Source organism: Geospiza fortis, unplaced genomic scaffold, assembly GCF_000277835.1.
Source record: "Geospiza fortis unplaced genomic scaffold, GeoFor_1.0 scaffold351, whole genome shotgun sequence".
In the NCBI taxonomy this organism is placed as follows: Eukaryota; Metazoa; Chordata; class Aves; order Passeriformes; family Thraupidae; genus Geospiza; species Geospiza fortis.
Window position 1 is genome coordinate 1,693,456 of NW_005054419.1, and position 17,871 is coordinate 1,711,326.

The window sequence follows — 17,871 nt, forward strand, 5'->3', positions numbered from 1 at the left end:
GAAAAGAGGGGTACTGAATACATAGAATTCAGCTTTATTTTGTGCAGAAAAAGACATTCACACCCATTTCTCCTATCATTTTCAAGGAATCTCATGCTATTTGTGCCTGGGAGAGTGGGTGGAGAGGTATTTTGTGTTCTGGCGCTGTTCTTTAGATATCCTGGTTTGTTGCTGTATGTGGCCATTTTTTAGAAGTATGAACTGAGAACTTTTCTCTGCAGAATGTGTCATTGGTGAATTTTATCTTAGTTAGGGTAAAGACTCTTTCCTTTTAGATTATAGCAGTGAATCTCAGTTAAATGCAGGTGAGCAGGTGTCCAGCTATGGAAAATTTCAGACATGTTGTATAGTACTTTTTTTCACTGAAAGACAGAACAGCAAATAAGCATTTAAAACATGCTACCTTAAATATTTTTGAAGATGCATTCTAGCAAGTACTAAGAGCTGTGAGCTGCAAGAAATCTGGAGTAAAAAGCATCTATTCTTTACATTATTGTACTGATTTTAACTTTTTAGGGTGTGAATTTGTATTAGAACTCTTAGTGCAAGCCAGGATTTATTATTGATTTATATTTGCATGTTCATGCATTGATTATTTCATCAGTGCTTTCAAAGAAGCACTTCAAAATATGAGAGTGGACATAACATGGTGTTATTACTTTAATGCAGCCACTTAACAGGATGTTTGTAGTTTAAGTATTTATTAAATTCTCCATTAAATGCCTAAACCCCCTAATTATTCTCTCTCCAATTACCAAACTTAAGTTGTTCATTGTGTTGGTCTTTCTTTATATTTTTTAAATAGCCTATGAAAAAGTAAAATATTTGAATTTGAAGCAGGAAGAAAGGGAGAGCAAGGCCTGAAGCATTTGAGTAATGTGGGCAGTGGGTGAGCAGTGTATAATAACCCGCCAGATATTTGCTCTGTAGAACAACATTTTTCCTTGACATCATTCATAAAGCTGTCATCCCCACGCCACAGTAGAAAGATACTTCCCTCTACACACTTTACAATATCTTGTAAGTTTGTTTGACAGGGCACATGACAGGTCTATCAAAACTGGGAGTCTCCTGTGACAAAATTCAAGACAACTGGCAATCCTGTAAATGGAAAAGGTGGAATTTATGTATGTCAAAAGCAACCCCACTTTTATTTAAATTTGTAAGAGTTGTCTTCTCACTTTTCCTTCTCATTTTTCTATCTATATGATTTGAAATATTAAATGGGAAACAGGCTGAAATGCTGTCTAGCTCTACCATGTCTTTATAAACCTTGCATGAACACTTGCTTGTCCTACCCTTGCATCTCTTTATGTCATGTAGTTGGAAAGGATTAAACTAGAGCAAAATTAGGAAATAAACTTAAAAGAAACCTTGTATATTTCCCTTCACACATCAGAGCTCAGCAAAGCAGGTGGCTGAACCCTGCTGAGAAAAGCTTGGGAGTTCTTGCACTTGTGCTCAACGAAGTGCGCAGAAAAGCTGGAGAGAAGCTCAAGGTAGTGATGGACATGGATTCCATCAATCAAGCACAAAAGCTGCATTTAAGTGCCTGAGAGCATGAACAAAATACTTTTATGAATTTGGGGTATACTTGGAATGGTGCAGACTGTTGTCCACAGCACTTTTCAAAGTGGTGAAGTTGATTATAACCCTTTAAAATGCTCAGTCACTCACCTGTGTTACACAGCTCAACTCAGAGAGGCCTTCAGGTAAGAGGAGCTGTGGGCTGTGCTCTTTCCAAGGGCTTCCCTGGGTGGCAGAGAAGGTGGCAGGAAGATTCCTGTCTCCTGTGTCCTGCCTGCTGCCTGTTCTGAACTGTTGGAACCCTGGATGCTGAGAATTTTAAACTTTCTGTGCTGAAAGGCACAGACCTGCAAGAGAGCACTGCATTTGACCTGAGGCTGTGGAGAAGGCTTCCAAAGTTGATTAATAACACTGGGATTATGAGTGTGTAGTTGGTTAGAAGTGTGTAATAACACAGAGTGGAAAACTTAAGAGTTTGGGGTTTTAGAATATAGTAATAAGTATGAAGGAAGATGGAGGTTTAAGGGTGGAGACAGGTTGTTCTTCTTTTATCTTCTTCGCCTTCTTCATGGGTTTGGGTGATATTTTAAGGATGGAGACAGGTTGTTCTTTATCTTCTTCTTCACCTTCTTCATGGGTTTGGGTGATATTTTGTAATTGGACAGAAAAGTCCTCATTGTGGGCATTGAGTGATCAGTTATTGGGTTAAAAGGGAAAATAATTTAGGTGTCATTTCTTAATTGGATAGTTTAGCCTTAAAAGACCTTGTAACCAGAGATTGTTGACCATTTTGTGTCTTGCTAATGAAACACTGCAGAACTCATGGCTGTGAGCTGTAACATTGATAAGAAACAATAAACACCTGAGGTTGAACACAAACTATTGTCTACAGTGCCTTCAATCCCACCCTGATAGAGATAGAAAAAGGAAGCAGAAAAGCCACATGAACCATCTGGAGAGGAGAGAGAATTTTCCATTTGTGGAAAGAGATCAGAAGGCTTATGAAAGGAGGTTTAGCAAGTGAGTACTGAGAAGGGCGAAAAAGGATTGGCTGAAGGGATGGAAGCTCTGCCATCAGGATGTTAGACCTCAGCAGCCAGGGACACTCACTGAAGCTGCAAAAATTGGGTCATTGTCTCTCTCTGGTGACAAAATGGGTTTACATTGGTAAGAAATGTGGCAAAAAGCCTGCAGAGTTTTAAAGTGAAGGAGGGAGTGCTGAGGATAGGATGTCTGTGCTGCCAGTGCTTTTGAGGAAGGGTGGATTTTATTTATGTCTCTAATCTGATGTTATGGACTTGAATGTCTGGTCATGGATGGAGTGCACCTTCCAATTTGCTATCACAGTATCATTTCTCTTGGAAAGGATGTCTCAATATGGTCTGGCCCAGCACACCTGGTCAAGGCATGGTCAGCTACAGCAGGTTTCTCATGGCCATGTCCAGTCAGATTTTGGATATCTCCAAGAATGGACACTTTATAAGCTCTTTGGGCAACCTGTTCTAGCATTTGTCTATGCTAAGTTACTTTCCTTTTTTTAAAACCACGTAGCTTCTTTTTCTTTCTGACCTGGGTTGAATGCAGGTGGGTTGCCTTAGGCAAACAATTACCAATCAACCCTCAAGCAGAGACCTTAGGAGTAATTTACACTTTTCCTATGTTAAAGCTGTGATGATGATATGTTTAAACGGATTTCTTGTGTGTCTTTATTTCAATGGGAAAAAGTTACGCTCCTGCTACCTGGTAAAAATAGATCATAAGTTGCCAAACAGATTGTTTACCATTTGGTGTGATAAAATTAAAATCTTAGAGATGGACAAGAACAACTTGATTCTTTATAATCTTATTATATTTTTTAAAGCAGGGTGTGACACTTGTCATGTAGATGCAGGAATATGGAGTCAAGTATTGATGCTTTGCTGTTGCTTGACTTTTAAAAGCAACTTTTGGCTGCTGTTTTTCTTCTGTTAATGAGGATGTCAAACAAATTTATTTCCAAACAGTTCCTGACCTTTAAATGATACAATTCCTGATGATGTTCTAATTATTGAGCTTAAAAAAAGGGGAGTGGGCATAGAAGGAATTCTGGATGGCTGAAATTATGTATTTTGACACTTTATAAAAAAATCTAATTTCAAAAAAAATCTAATTTTAACATAATTACTCCTGTCAAAAAACCCCACCAAAACCACAAAAAACCAAAAAAACACACCCAAGAAATCTCAAAATACCTGAAATCTCCCAAACAAACTAAAGACATAACAAAAAATGGTTTTAAATAAAGCAAAGACCCATCATTCTGGTTAAATAAAATGGAATTTGAAAATGAAATTGCCGTTCTATCGTAATTATTTGAATTGTCTTTTTTCCCTGCTCTCTTTTTCTGTCTGAAAATTTAGTACTCTGTACAAATATTTCAAGAATAGGAGACTGTTTTTTTTGACTACTGACTATTGTGTAATTGCCTTGGATCATACCCAAAATTATTCCTGTCTTTTAGCTGGTGTTGCTGCTGTAAATGGGAAGCAGTGACACCTCTGTGTTTTTTACAATGTGGATGCATTAACCTGCCTTTTGGTGAAATTATTTCTAACAAAGCCAGTATTTTACTAAGATTTAGGAAAATTATAAGGAGTTCTTGTTAACTTTACAGAAATCACAATATTTGTGGTAACAACATTTTTAGTTATGTCAAAATTTAAAAAAATAAATTTCAGGATGAAATAGAATTATTGTGGTGATGTTTAGCAGAGAAACCCATTAAACATGTATTCTTAGCATCATAATTCTGTAGGAATAGGTAGCTAGAGCATCTCAGTGCATTGTCTGACCAGGAGTGAGTATGGATTCTTGAATTGCAACGCTAAATAGTTGTGCACAAATAGAAAAAACTTGGGAGTTGTTGCATGGTGTTTTTATTTTTTTCTAGATTAAAACAAATTTCAAATTTGTGTAGTTGGTTGTTTGTTTGTTTTCCTGTCATTCATTCAAAATAAGGTAAAGACAAAAGCCACACATGGCATCAGTTGTAAGATAAAGAATATTCAAAGTATGTTTAGATGAAATGGCGTTTCCACAGGAGCTGTTAAGAATCAACACTCTTCCCAGTTTTCTGCTTTTGGTTGTATTTTCCCATTGTGCTCTTTTTTCTGCCAAGCTTATTGGGTGGTCAAGTGGAATTCACAGAACAAGGATAGGTTTTGCTTAGGAGTTAATCGAGTATGAGTAACAGTTGGAAAATGCATGATTATGTTTTAAACCTCTGAAGTGATGAGTCACTGTTTGGGAGTTTCCTGCTGCATATTTATGAAGCGCTCAGAGATGACTCAGTGTGTTTTTTAAGTAAGCATTTGTAATCGTTTTAAGTGTGTGCTAACCACTTAGGCTGGGAATCAAGTTGGCATCCTAAATAAAATCAAAATAGTTGTTTAAACATCAGGTACCAGCCTCCCTTCCCTTCCCTTCCCTTCCCTTCCCTTCCCTTCCCTTCCCTTCCCTTCCCTTCGTAGGATGATCTGTTATTTTTGGAGCATTATTGTTTTGTGTGAAGAATACACATGTATCAGTAGTGGTAGCTTGAAAACAGGAATGGTTCAAGTCTGAGCTCATGCCCAGAAATCAGCGCCAAACACTTTCTGCAGACTGGTTAAATTGTCACTGACAAGTCTTTTATAAATATATTTCTGAGAGAGCACTGTGTTACACCTCTCATTTGCTTTGTGACCTTTGCCTCTGGAAAATTTGTCTGTTTTTTGGTAACATCACAGAATTTCAAGTGTATTCTCAGCCTTCAGGGCTCCTCAGTGCAGATGGGACTGGAGCCAGCCAGCAGAGGCCGTGTCCACCTGGCTGAATTGTGCCAAAATGGCATCAGTGAGGACTGGAAATTAATTTTAGTGTCATCTCTATGTCTGAATCGTATCTGCAATTATTTTTCATATGTTTACTGAAGAGCTAAGTCCAGATTCCCTGTCCTTAGGGGAAACTTTTGGGGGAATCACATACAGAGAGTTTATAGGAGCACTGACTGTCTGTTTTAATGGTGTAACTAAAGGCTTGGTTGCTTGGCAGATTGACTTTAGAAGGGCCTGCCCAGGGAAAGAAGATGTATCAGAATGGAAAGGGTTGTTTTTGTGCAACTCAAAGAACCCATTTCTAGCCAGAGTAGAGGATAGATTTAATTTCTGAAGTCTTAGTTCTTGAAAACTAATTTCACTATTTTCTTATTCTGTTAGTTTTGATCATCATATTAAGGAGAAGGAATTTGCACTATTCATTCCACATTAAACTCATTAAATCAGTGATAAATTTAGCTCAGTAACTTTACTGATTTTAAAACTGATTGTGCTACTGGAGCAATTTTTTCCAACCCAAGCAGCAGCTGAAAAATCTGAAGTGCTTAGTCTCTCATATTTATGTGTTAATGTCTGTGCTGAATAAACAGATCTATAGATAAAATTGTTCAAGCATTCCTCTTTTAAAGCCCCTTTCTTCATTTGCTTCTACTTTTGAAAATTCACTAATTGGGCTTATCCCTTCTAATCAGAGGAATTCCTAAAAAAAAAAGAGGATTATTTAACCCAAGAATTCCAAAGAGCTCTCCTATAAAAATCTTATCAGTTCCAAGAATCTTTTATAGAATTGATTTTTTTCCTGGTTTGCTGGATGCATTGTTTCTTTTAAAGATACCTCAGTTATTGAAGATGAGGATTTTTATCTTTTAGGGTGTGAGTATATTTTTTCTTCAGAGTGTACTACAATAATATTATGAAAAAAAAATTGTACACATAGTGAAGGGAACTGGCTTCTTCTGCAGAGTGTTTTGAACAGTGAGTGGATTTGATACCTTCCTAAAACCATTTGTATGGGATGGATCCCTGTGATGTAAAACAGAAATTCTGGACCTCTGTAAGACCTTGTGCCCGTAGTGGGGTGTATGTGATTCTTCCTTCTTAGTCTGGAATATTATTTTCAATTATTTTGTGGTTCAAACGTTTGTAACTTTGACAACTTAAGTTGTATGTTGCCATTGGGGAAGCAGAGCAATTAAAAGTTACTTTACACTTACTGTTGGTAAATGTGGTAAAACCAGAAATGAAACTGCAGAGTTCCAGGGTTATGATGTTGGGTTTTAGGGTGCATATGTTGTTAGGGGTATAGGCTATTATTATAGGATACATTTGTTGGGGTACTGTTGAAATGGGTTTGTTAATGAAGGGCAGCATCATGGTAGGCAAATCTGTCCCAGTTCTTTGAAGCATGTTCAGAGCTCCTGAACAAAGAGAAAATCATTGATACTGCTCACTTGATTCCTAAAACACTCCCAGAGACTCTACAAAAAGCTCTTTGAGAGAGGCCAGTGTGCTGTGAGATGAAAATGAAGGTCCCATCATGAGTTGAGCTGCTTCAAGGTAGGATAAGGGGCTCATTTGCACACTGCAGGGTGGTCTGCTGCCTAATTCCTTGGGATTGTGTTGTGCCTGTGCACGTTCTTAAAGGATCTGGGCATTAGGGTGATTACGAATATGCCAAAAATCAGCAAGAGTAGCACACATGGAAACCAGCTCTTAGGGATTACAGGCTTATCCTGCAATAGGAGTGGGGGGTTAAAGTTTGAGGTGAAGATCAGCACTGATCCACATGTGCATGGTGAAGTTAATGCACATGAAGAATCTGGAGTCTTAATTCCAAATGCACAACGATGAACTCTGAATTAACCATTGCAGTGCAGGGTAGAGATCTTGGAAGCATGAGAAGCTCTACAAAGGCAAACAGAATATTAGGAATAGAATATTAGAAAGTAAAGGAATAGAGAACATAATAAGTTTTTTTCTTTACCTCTATTTGTGTGCAATCTTACCCTCTTTTCTCACAAAGGACATGGTGGAAATAGAAGGAACAGGGAGGGGGTTGAGGAAGAGCGAAACAGTATAGAAATGTTTGGCATGAAAAAAAACTGAATAACTTTGTGGTGTTACCCAGGGACTTGAGGTTGTTGCATATCAGCCTATTCAGGCTTGGTGGTGTTGCTTTTGTGGGAAGGTTGGAGGAGGACTCACCCTGGACTTACCATTTGCAGAACTTAGTAGTGTTATGGAGCTTTATAAAAGTCTCACTTGGTAAACTGGGAATATGTTCTGGGAGGCAATGCTTGTTTGCTGAGTCTGGAGCAGCCAGATGTGCTGTGAAGCCAAAGAAAGTCCTGTGCTCACTCTCTCCAAAGTGAGAGGTGACCTGCCTGTGAATGAGCAGCAGCACTGAGCAGAGGTGTCAGTCCCAGCTGGGAGTCACTTCTTCAGCACTTGTTTCTGGTTTTTACTGAAGTTCTTTCTGAATTGTGACTGGGTTTATATGTAACTTCATTTAGGGTTTCAGGACATGTGGGGTTTTTATGCTGGAGACGTTTCTTTGCTATGCCCACATTTTGGTTTTATTCACCTCTCACCAGGGTGTGCCTTTAGTGAGAAGGGATCTGCCAGCATTTGTGCCTTTGCTCTTGGGGACTCTGCCTGGAGGGTGAACTGAACAGGTTCAATGTACAAATGTATCATATACATTTGTATATGATGTATATGTATATATATGTATATGTATATGATGTATATGTATATGATGTATATGTATATTGATGTATATGTATATATACATATACATCAATAATACCCTATACCCCTAACAACATATGTACCCTATAACCTAAGGTTTCGTTGAGGAAATAGGTGCAGTGATGCTGCTTTACAGCACCCAGCACGTTCCTAGCTTTGCTCGGAGAACCAGGTGGTCTCCACATAGAGAAATTTCCCCTTGGAAGGGTGTGTCTGTGTCTGTGATTTCTTCATCCACATGTGTCCCTGCATTTATTCTCTCTTTCTACCTTCCTATTTCAGAGTCAGGGCAGGATTTATCCAAAGCACTGTGAGCAGCTGATCAAGGGAGGGGATTCTGCCCCTCTGCTCTGGTCAGACCCCACCTGCAGTGCTGTGTCCAGATCAGGGGCCCAGCACAGGAAGGATGTGGAGCTGTTGCAGCATCTCCAGAGGAAGCCACCAAGATGATTGGAGGGATGGAGCAGCTCTGCTGTGAGGAAAGACTGAGAGAATTTGGAGTATTCAGCCTGGAGAAGAGATGTCTTGGGATGACCTCAATGTGGCCTTCCAGTACCTGCAGGGAGCCAACAGGAAAGATGGACAGAGCCTGCAATGGCCTGGAGTGACAGGACAAAGAGGAATGAATGGCTTCCAGCTGAAAGAGAGTAGGCTTGCTTTAGATGAAAGCAAAAACATTCTTTACTATGAGGATGGTGAGGCCCTAGCACAGGTTGCCTAGAGAAGCTGGGGCTGCCCCATTTCCAGAAGTGCTCTAGAACAAACTGATGGGCTCTGAGCAGCTTGGTTTAGTGGAAGGTGTCCCCATGCCAGGGGTGTTGGAATGAGATGGTCTTTAAGGTCCCTTCCAACTGATGCCATTCTTTGATTTCAGAATCAGAGAAGCTGTTAAGGAACATGTGTTCTGCCTTGCCCCTCCATTCCTTCTCATCCTCCAAGACCAGCATGCAGGGTTTGTTCCCCAGCATGTTTTTCTAACACATTTTGCAGTTTAGTGTCAGCAGACAGAAAACTCTCCATGGGAATGTTCCATGTAAAAGTTACTTGTGTTTAAATTATTTTTAATCTCTCATCTGTAGCTCATCCAAGAATGAGATGCTGTGATAGCTGTGGTCAGCAGTGCTGGGACCCAGGCTGAGGGAGGTAAAACCTCTGAGGCAGCTGAGAATGGGCATCAGCCCCTTGGGCATCCAGCTGCAATAGTGGGACCCAGGAGGCCTGGATGCAATTTGCCCTTAATTAAAGAAGGCAGAATTCTGTGATTAATACAACAAAAATAATTATGTATTTCCTGAATATTTCCAGAGGAGATTGAAACTCTAGGAGGGAATATTGTCCAGGGGAATTATGCTGTGTATTCCTACCTTCTGTCTTTAGGAACTAACAACTTGTATTCCTGCTAAAAAATGTGCACAAAATCACTTGTGAATGTGTGGCTGCAATAGTCAATTAGGAAATGCAGAGTTTAATGAGAGATGAATGCTCTTCAGTACAAGATTGCTGGATATTGTATTTTATCTGTCAGCCTGTGTATCTGTTTGTCAGAGCGACCTTTGATTCACCCTATTTGTTAATGCAGAATGACTACACCAGCCCTGCCTTTAAACTTAATATTATTCTGCTCACATCTCGATTCTCATTATAAACATGGCTATTTTTAGCCTGCACAGATTCAGAATATGCCTTGTAAGCTTAAGGGGGATTTATTGAGCTCCTGTGTGTATTCACTAGAGATTCCTTGTTGAAGCTTACTGATTTAGGATTGGGGAGGGGTAAAATGTACTATTTAATTCCCAGTATATGCCTACAGGAGCTATATTTAGCTTCAGCTACTTGCCATTGTGCTATTTTTGCTGAGAGATGCAGCACTTTCATTGTTCAGGGGTTTAACTAGACAGAAATGTGGATGGATGAGCTCCATAAACCCTGGTGTGGTGCAAGAATTGCTGCTGAAAGTTGCTTGAGTAACACTGCACCAGAGCTGCGCTCAACAGGCACCTTCTTCACTAAACTGGGTGTGGAAAGTCACCTGTTAACACAGGTGCTAAAAATGACATTGAATTGTGTGGCAGACTGATAGAGAAGCTTAACAGGAGTGGCAATGTGGGCTTTGTTTGTATTTGCACATGTAAAGGTCTGACTTGCTGCAGAGGCACAATTTATTTCATTGCTTAATCAGTTGTTAAGAATTTTATCCTGGCTTTTGTAGTTGCCAAGTGTATTTTCAGTGGAATAGAGAAGAGAAAAATTAGCATGGAGAGTGTGTGCTGCAGTTGGTCCAGGAGGATGATTACATATGCACTACAAGATCATTACATATGCATATCCTTTTTGTAATGCATGTATCAGGGCTCCTGCTATCAATTACTGCACTGTTTGGTGCTCTAAGGAACAATATCTACAGGGAGAGTCTCCTTTTCTTACTTGGGCAAAATTAGGAATTCTACCTTGATCAATGAAGTATCCCAGTGGATGCAGATTTGCTTCAGGATTGACATGCAGACAAAAGTATAGGATTTATGTTTTAGCAAAAAAAACCAAAAAGAGGACAGTCATATCATCTATGAAAATGCAAAACCTTAAAGGACATTTTGTATATCAGAAAATAAGACAGGTTAGCCATGAGTGAAGAGATTGATACTGTCCAGTGAGAGTGCAATGTATAAATCTCTTTCTGCAAAGCAAATGGATCTCTCCCTGCCTGTCTCAAGTCCATGGTTGGACTTGATGGTCTTGGAAGTCTTTTACAACCTTAGTGAATCTATGATTCTGTGATATCACTGTGCACTTTATCCCACCAATTATTTTCATGTAAAAATTCAATTTATTATTACTTTTTAATAATACTAATACTAATAATAATGAGGTAGTGTCTTCTACAGGCAGAAAACTTTGTAAACATTTGTTGACATGTTCAAATTCTTACCTTCATTTCTTAACATGGACCTTTCATGGCAGACTAAGATTGTGCCAGACACTAAAGACATTAGAGAGAAAGAATTTGTTTTCAATTTTGACACAATACTCACCTTGAATTAACCCTTTGAGGATATCAAGATCCAAGTCCTTCAGGGAGCTGGGACCAGAGACTCCATGCTAAGGAGTTGTGCACATCTCAAACCCCAGATTCCGGCAGTGCTGTTCTTTCCTTGGGGGTGAATAAAGAGAGGAATAAATGCTTCTGTCATTTAACTGCCAGATTTTTTTTTCTATTAGATTGGAGATTTTTGTCTTCCCAAGTAGAATTACAGGATTTGAAGGTATCCAGAAGTGTCTGCTTTTCCTCTTTAGCTGTGTGGGAGTGGTTTTTTTTTCCTTTTATCCTCCTGAGAGCAAGTGGGCAGGAGGATATTCAGCCCATGGACATAGATGCACCAAATGCTTCTCCCAACACTGCTATTAAGCCTCATTCTTTTTACACGAAATCATCCTTTAAGCCTCTTTTTTTTTAATATAGACTTTATTCTTTGTCAGGTTGCCATGTGGAACCATGGGCTGTAGATTCAGTGATGAGAGGAAGAAGCAAAAATGACAGGAATTCTTTTGTTAGACCATTGTAAATAAAGCTCAAGAAAGTGCTAATCTATATTAATTTTGATAGCCAGATGAATACACAGGCAGAGCTGTGTGCATTTCCAAATGCCAGGACTGGGTTTGGAGCTCAGTGCTAAACATAGACGCAGTCCTTGTGTTCACAAATTGCTCCAAAGTGGAAGCTTGATGTATTTGAGTCTCATCTTCCTTGGTTTCAGCTATTTAGGCATCTCCATTTCCTTCCCAGTGCTCACTTTTTAGTCTTTTCCTTAAAATAAAAAAGATTCAGCTGTGTCCATGCCCTGTATTTGTATCTGAAACATGTTCCTGGACCAGCATATCCCACGTGCTTGGATTAAAAGCTTGCAGGACTTTTTGAGGTTGATCCAATTCTGCACGTTTTTGGGGACATCTCTGCTGTTGTCAGGAGCTTGAGCATTGCCAGGGTCACCTGCTGCCCTTGAAAAGTGTGTGGTTAATTAGAGAAACTCGCTTTCTCCTTGTTACTGCCAGAGCGTTTAATTAGTTACAGCTAGGCAGTTGAAATTCCTCATCCATGGTTTACTTACACAAAGCTCTTGAAAGATTTTCAGCATTCCACCCAGTAGAAGAACTGGAGAAATTAATTTTGTTGAGACAGATCTTCTGGTGCCTTTTGTGAGATGGGACTGATGAAGTAGCACATTTTTATTTAATTTTTTTATTATAAGAGTTTGAGAATTGTACTGATTGTTGCTCAGAGCTGAGTATTAGAGTGGTCAGAGAAGAAGAGGAATGAGGGAGGGAGGCAGAGAGAACTTAACAAAATTGGGGTTTATAGTAGGTTTAAGGAAAAAAATCCCACACTCAAACCAGAAAACATGAGGCAATGGGTGAGAAAAGGGGCTAAAGTCAGAAAAAATGGCTCAACACTCAGGAATGTATGGAGCCAGAGCTGCTGATGGGAATTTGGGTGAGAAGCCAGATCAGGAATAGGATAGGATTTGGGAATAAATCATATTTACCATTGGGCAAGTAATCTGTATTTTTTTTTCCAAAGGAAGGTGTATTGGAAGGTTACACACCTAGAATAAATTATTTTTCAAATTTCAAGCCCTAGTTGCATAAGAAATTATACTCATTAATGAGAATTGTGTTCTAGGAGCCATTCAGAAGCTAAAACGGAAAGATTATGTTCTGAATTTGTATATTTTTGAGTCTGGTCTTCATGCTATTTTTTTCCCTTAGTTTTTAGTTTTTAAGTGTTGTAGATTTAAGGAGGAGTCTGTAGTGCTACTGTCTGGTATTTCTTCAGTCACTGCAGTCAGCATCTGCAGTTCCTTGGGAGCAAACTGCCTGTAGCACTGACATTTCATCTTCTATTAAGTGCTGAGATCTCCTTAGTGTCATTTTTACTGTACTAAGGGAATTTGGAAAAGACCTGAAAGCACAGTGTATGTGAGCCTTGCTCACAAATTATGATGATGCTTTGTGTTCTTCTATGGAAGCTTTATTTTCCTTTACATGGAGCATGTAATGATTGCATCTCTGCAGGTGGGCCCTTATATCCTTGATTTATACTTCCTTAACATGCTCTTGGTCTAAGAAAATTCTTGAGCTAAAATTGTGTTATTTGCCACACAGAACTTTGAGCACTTGTCTGGGGGGCAAATTTTTTTGAGTCTGGTATTCAGTCAACCATCTCTCAGTTGAGAGAAAGGGCTGAGCACCATATTTCACTTGCCAGCACAAGAAATGCCTTTCACACAGATTTCCCCCCATTCATTTCTCTATTTAATTTGTCATTGCCTGCTTTGGACTTTTTCTGTTCTCAGTAACATTCCAACTTCTGCATGAGCAGCAATAATCTATAGAATTAGGTGGAAATTCTCTTTAGATTTGATTTTGCTCCTGTGGAGGAAGTACTGTGGTAGTAGTTCAGCAGAAATACTTGCTCTGAGCTGTGGATTGCAACTGAATTGGCAATTAAAAATCAGTATTAGAGGTGTTGCTGCTCAGAGTCACCACTGAGGTGTTGGCAGGTGGGAGCTGACTGGTGCCAGTGAGTGAGGAAACTTTAGTGCCCAATGGTTGCTTTCCATTTGTGGCATCAAACCTCAGTTCCTTTCTAACTTTGCTTTAAATTTTATTATGAGTCAACAAACTGGTGCCAGCTCTATGCTGAAAATACTTTGAGGGGAAAAAAGCATGAAAAACCAAACCAGGAATTTTTGATAGTTTATCTGCAGAATATTTCTGGTAGGTGTCATTGATAGTGGGTGCTGTTGGTTAAGAATCTCTCATTTGGAATTTAGATGCAGAAACATTTTTGTTTCCTTTTCTTTTTCAATAAAAGGAAGGACCAATGAAATCATAAAAAATTTATCAAGCCAAAGCCATCACAGTAAATATTTACTGTTGAGTTTCCAGAATGGAGCTCTGCCTTAAAAACAAGAATTCCCCAAAGTCCACAGGTTTCTGAATTTCAGATGTGTTCAACACTTATCAATATTCTTTCCCTGCCTGCCCTGAAAGCCTGGTGCACTCTCTCCTTCCTTTCTTTTGTTTTTCATAGATAATCTGCAGGAAGAATGGTGTTCACATTCTGCCATCTCATTTTCAGTCTGCAGTGATGCAATTTGGAGAATTCTAAGTTGATGCTATTTGGATTTGTAAGGATGAAGAGAATCTGCAGCTCAGGCTGTGATTTCTGTAGGTTTCACAAGGAGTCAGGGTACAACATTATTTAAATTATTGGCTGTAGCATTTGGGCCATTCTCTGCAGGTGCTGTGGGAGAGAGTTGTAAATTATTTGAAATTTGTAAGTTTATGAAAGTGTAGGATTTTTTTTTCTATCACAGAGATAGAAAATCAATCTCTCATATTATAGATGAAGTAATATTTGAGGTTTTAAAGGAGATTGAATTTTGTTGTAGTTGTTGTGGGGTTTTTAAAATATATTACATATATCTGGTCATATTACAGAAATTCTAAGCAATGAAACTTTCTCTAACCACCTGAAGGGTCCTGGAAAAAGAAATTCTTTCCTTCGGTCATGCTCCTCCCCTACACATCCATCCACAGTCCTGATGTAAAGTCTGCCTGATGTTTTTTCTTTGTGTGCACATGCACATTCAATAGAGTCCTGCAAACCATCATGGCCAGAGAAAGAACAGAGGTTTGGGTGCTCTGCAGTTGTCAGAATCTCCTGTCTCCTCAGTCTTTACTGTGCCCAGTTAGATCTTACATTTTGAGTGGGAAGGGATGTTCTGCTGCTGTCTGGATTAACAGAAGATGGTTGGGTTTCCTTTTCCCTGTTCTCTCCAGCGGGATTTCAGGACACACAGCACCATCAGTAGGATGTCCCCCACAAATTCCTCACTGCAACAAGGACGAAAATTATGATGGTGCCCTTAAACTCTCCTGCCCATCAGTGGCACATAATGGTTGTAATTTTTAGCCTTTTTCTGGAGGTTTTTCACTTGGTCTAGGATGGAAAGGAGTTTGAATCTGGAATAGTGATGCTCTGTGACCTTTCAAGCTGAAATCTGTTGTGTGTTTACCTGTCATGACACAGAGCTGGTCCTGTTAAGCAGTTTTTTTCCATGGTCCTGTGCAGAGGGAACCATGGAGCTTTTCCCAGCAGGACTCTGTGAGCATTACAGCAATAATGCAGAACATGCACAGAGTTTTCACCATGCCCTAATTGAAATTGAAGTCCATTCTCACATTACAAGATAAGTAGTGTCAGATCCCTATACTTACAGAGCCTGGCTCTCATTTTTATGAAATGGTCCAGCTGGTTAATTAGGATGAAGTATGTTTTGAATGGGTTTGTGCTTTTTTATTTTTGTGTTTAATATTGATTAGCTCTTCTGACAAAACATAAACTTGAGTTCATTAAGTACAAATTAGGAATTGACATAAACAGAGTAGATGGGTATGTCCAGAGTGCCCAGTCAAGGGTTTTATTTGTATTGTAAGGTGACTCTCATGAATTTTAATGAAACTAAATTAGGAATTAAAATTATTCCACTTAAAAGCGAATTGGAAATAGGCAGAACAGTTAAGTGCACACATGCAGCAGAACATTAAACTCTTGATTTTGGTATTCTTTAAATCACTGGACTGTGGTTATTTTAAGAAAATGATTCTATCTCTGTTTCTTTTCCTTCAGCCAGATTTATAAACAGAATGGTATCAAACAGAATTGGAGTTTTTTGTAAGTTGAAAAATCCTTAGATTGTTCCTTAGAGCTCATGATAAAAAATAACAGGTCTCATAAATTTTTTGTGAATCTTCTGTTGAAAGGCAGAGTGCTTTTACCTTTCTGAGGCTTGATGGTGTCTGATAAATAGATTTCCTGGATAATTTGTTGACTTGAAGTTTGGCATTTTTTGCCTTTTTTTATAAAGAATGAGCTAAAAGCCAAACAAAGGTGAAATTGGTGTTGTTTCTAAAGCCTTTTAAGAAGTGTCTGTGCTTCCATAAACAGGTTTCAGCATAATATGTGATGTACATCCCAGGCTGCAGGGCTGGCACTGCCTCTGTCCTTGCTCTGAGGTGTGGCAGTAGCAGCTGCCCAAGGACCAGGATAAAAATTGAGAAAATAAAAAAAAAAATCCAGTGACATTTCCCAAATTCTCACCTTGCTTACAGCAAATCATAATTCAGGAACAAAATGAAAGAGGAGGTGGTGAATAATCTCTTTAGATCAATCAAAGGGTTGTTCTGGGTTTGAGCACTGATGATGACGTGGGGACTGTGCTGGGGAGCTGCTCCCATGCTGTTCATCGAGGGGACAGGCACAAAGCTCCAAATTTCCTCACAGTAGTAAAGGCTCAGTGATGCTGAGAGCAATGAATAGAGAAGGCTCATGCTAGAGAATCATTTTAAATATTTACTAGCCAGCCATTTCCTATGAAATGAACACAAAGACAAGGTGCATGCAGTTAGGTGTTGCTCCAGTCTGTTAGTTCATGGACATGAGAATGAGAGGCCAGATTCTTTTAGCTTTGTATAATCTTTATCTGCCCCCAAACTTTGAAGCTTTTCCATTTGATTAGATAGTGAAGTGGTGAATATTTTTCAAGAGAATTAAGAAGTGCAGCATTGAATAAACCCTAACTCTCTTAAGCAACTTTTTTTTTTTGGTGTTGAATGTGATATGGAGAGTAATTATGTAAAGGGAAGTCCAGCTGACTTTGTGCTGCACCCTTTAGTTTTCCAAAGGATTAGGCAACTGTTTGCCTAAGCTGCAGTTATTTGTTAGATTGCTTTTTTTCCTGAGATAACAGAATAGATGGGTTAGGAAAGCAAATTTGCAGATCACTTCTGTGGCCTAATTTAATTGAACTTGTGAAATGCACAGTAGTGAAAAATAGCTAACAAGGAATTGACTTTTATTCCTCTAGACACTGGAAGCCATTTTGAACTTCAAGTACTCTGGTGGACCAGGACATGCTGAAGGATACTACAGGAACCTTGCCCTGGGTCTCCACGTGGAGGTGGAGCCCTCTGTTTTCTTCACTCGCATCAGTACCCTGCCAGCAACAAGGTGAGACTTGCCCTGACTCTTGAAATCTCACTCATTGTCTCTGTTCCATTGAATATAAGTTAAAGTCCATATTGGAAACATTTTTAATATCATCAGCAGCGTGTAGGTAAAGTATTATGTGAAGAACTTTTCAAAATTGCAGATTTAGGAGTTCATTGGAGCAATTAATGTGCATTCAGCAGCTTCTCAGGTTCAGATGTTTTCTCATGATATGATGTATTTTAGCAGGGACTGGAAGTCTCACATTTATTGTACAATTTGATGACTTTTTTTGTATCTCTTAGCAGTCGTGCTGTGTTGTGTATTACAGAGTTTAGAGTTTTTATAACAAATTCTTACTGAAAATGCAGGTGTGAATGATGTGACAAATAAATTGTGACCACACTCTCCTTTGGTGTTTGTTTTCTCTTGCAAACCACAGAGTAGTTTCACATGCCATAGTGAATATTAAAATCAAGGCAACACTTGATGGTGGTCAAATGCTGTGATAATGAAAATCTTTTTGAATAAAATTTATCAGCCACTGAATGCAATCAGTTTTAATAATTAGTAGGATTATTGTAAAAAACCCTCTATGCACAGTTGGGAGCAAGAATGTGGTTTGATTAAATTCTGAGATTATTTCAGTGCAGTATGCAACACCAGTAATAATAATAGTTGAGAGGGAAC

At 39.0% G+C, this 17,871-nt stretch overlaps 1 protein-coding gene across 3 annotated transcripts in view; it reads left to right on the forward strand.

Moving 5' to 3' along the window:
* TRAPPC9 (trafficking protein particle complex 9) overlaps positions 1 to 17,871 on the forward strand; it is a 442,757-nt gene that overhangs the window by 125,505 nt on the left and 299,381 nt on the right. For all 3 annotated transcript variants that reach the window (XM_005426619.3, XM_031061591.1, XM_031061592.1), the window contains one exon: positions 17,060 to 17,202. In XM_005426619.3, the coding sequence (XP_005426676.1) occupies positions 17,060 to 17,202 (143 nt within the window). The remainder of the gene's footprint in view (positions 1 to 17,059; positions 17,203 to 17,871) is intronic.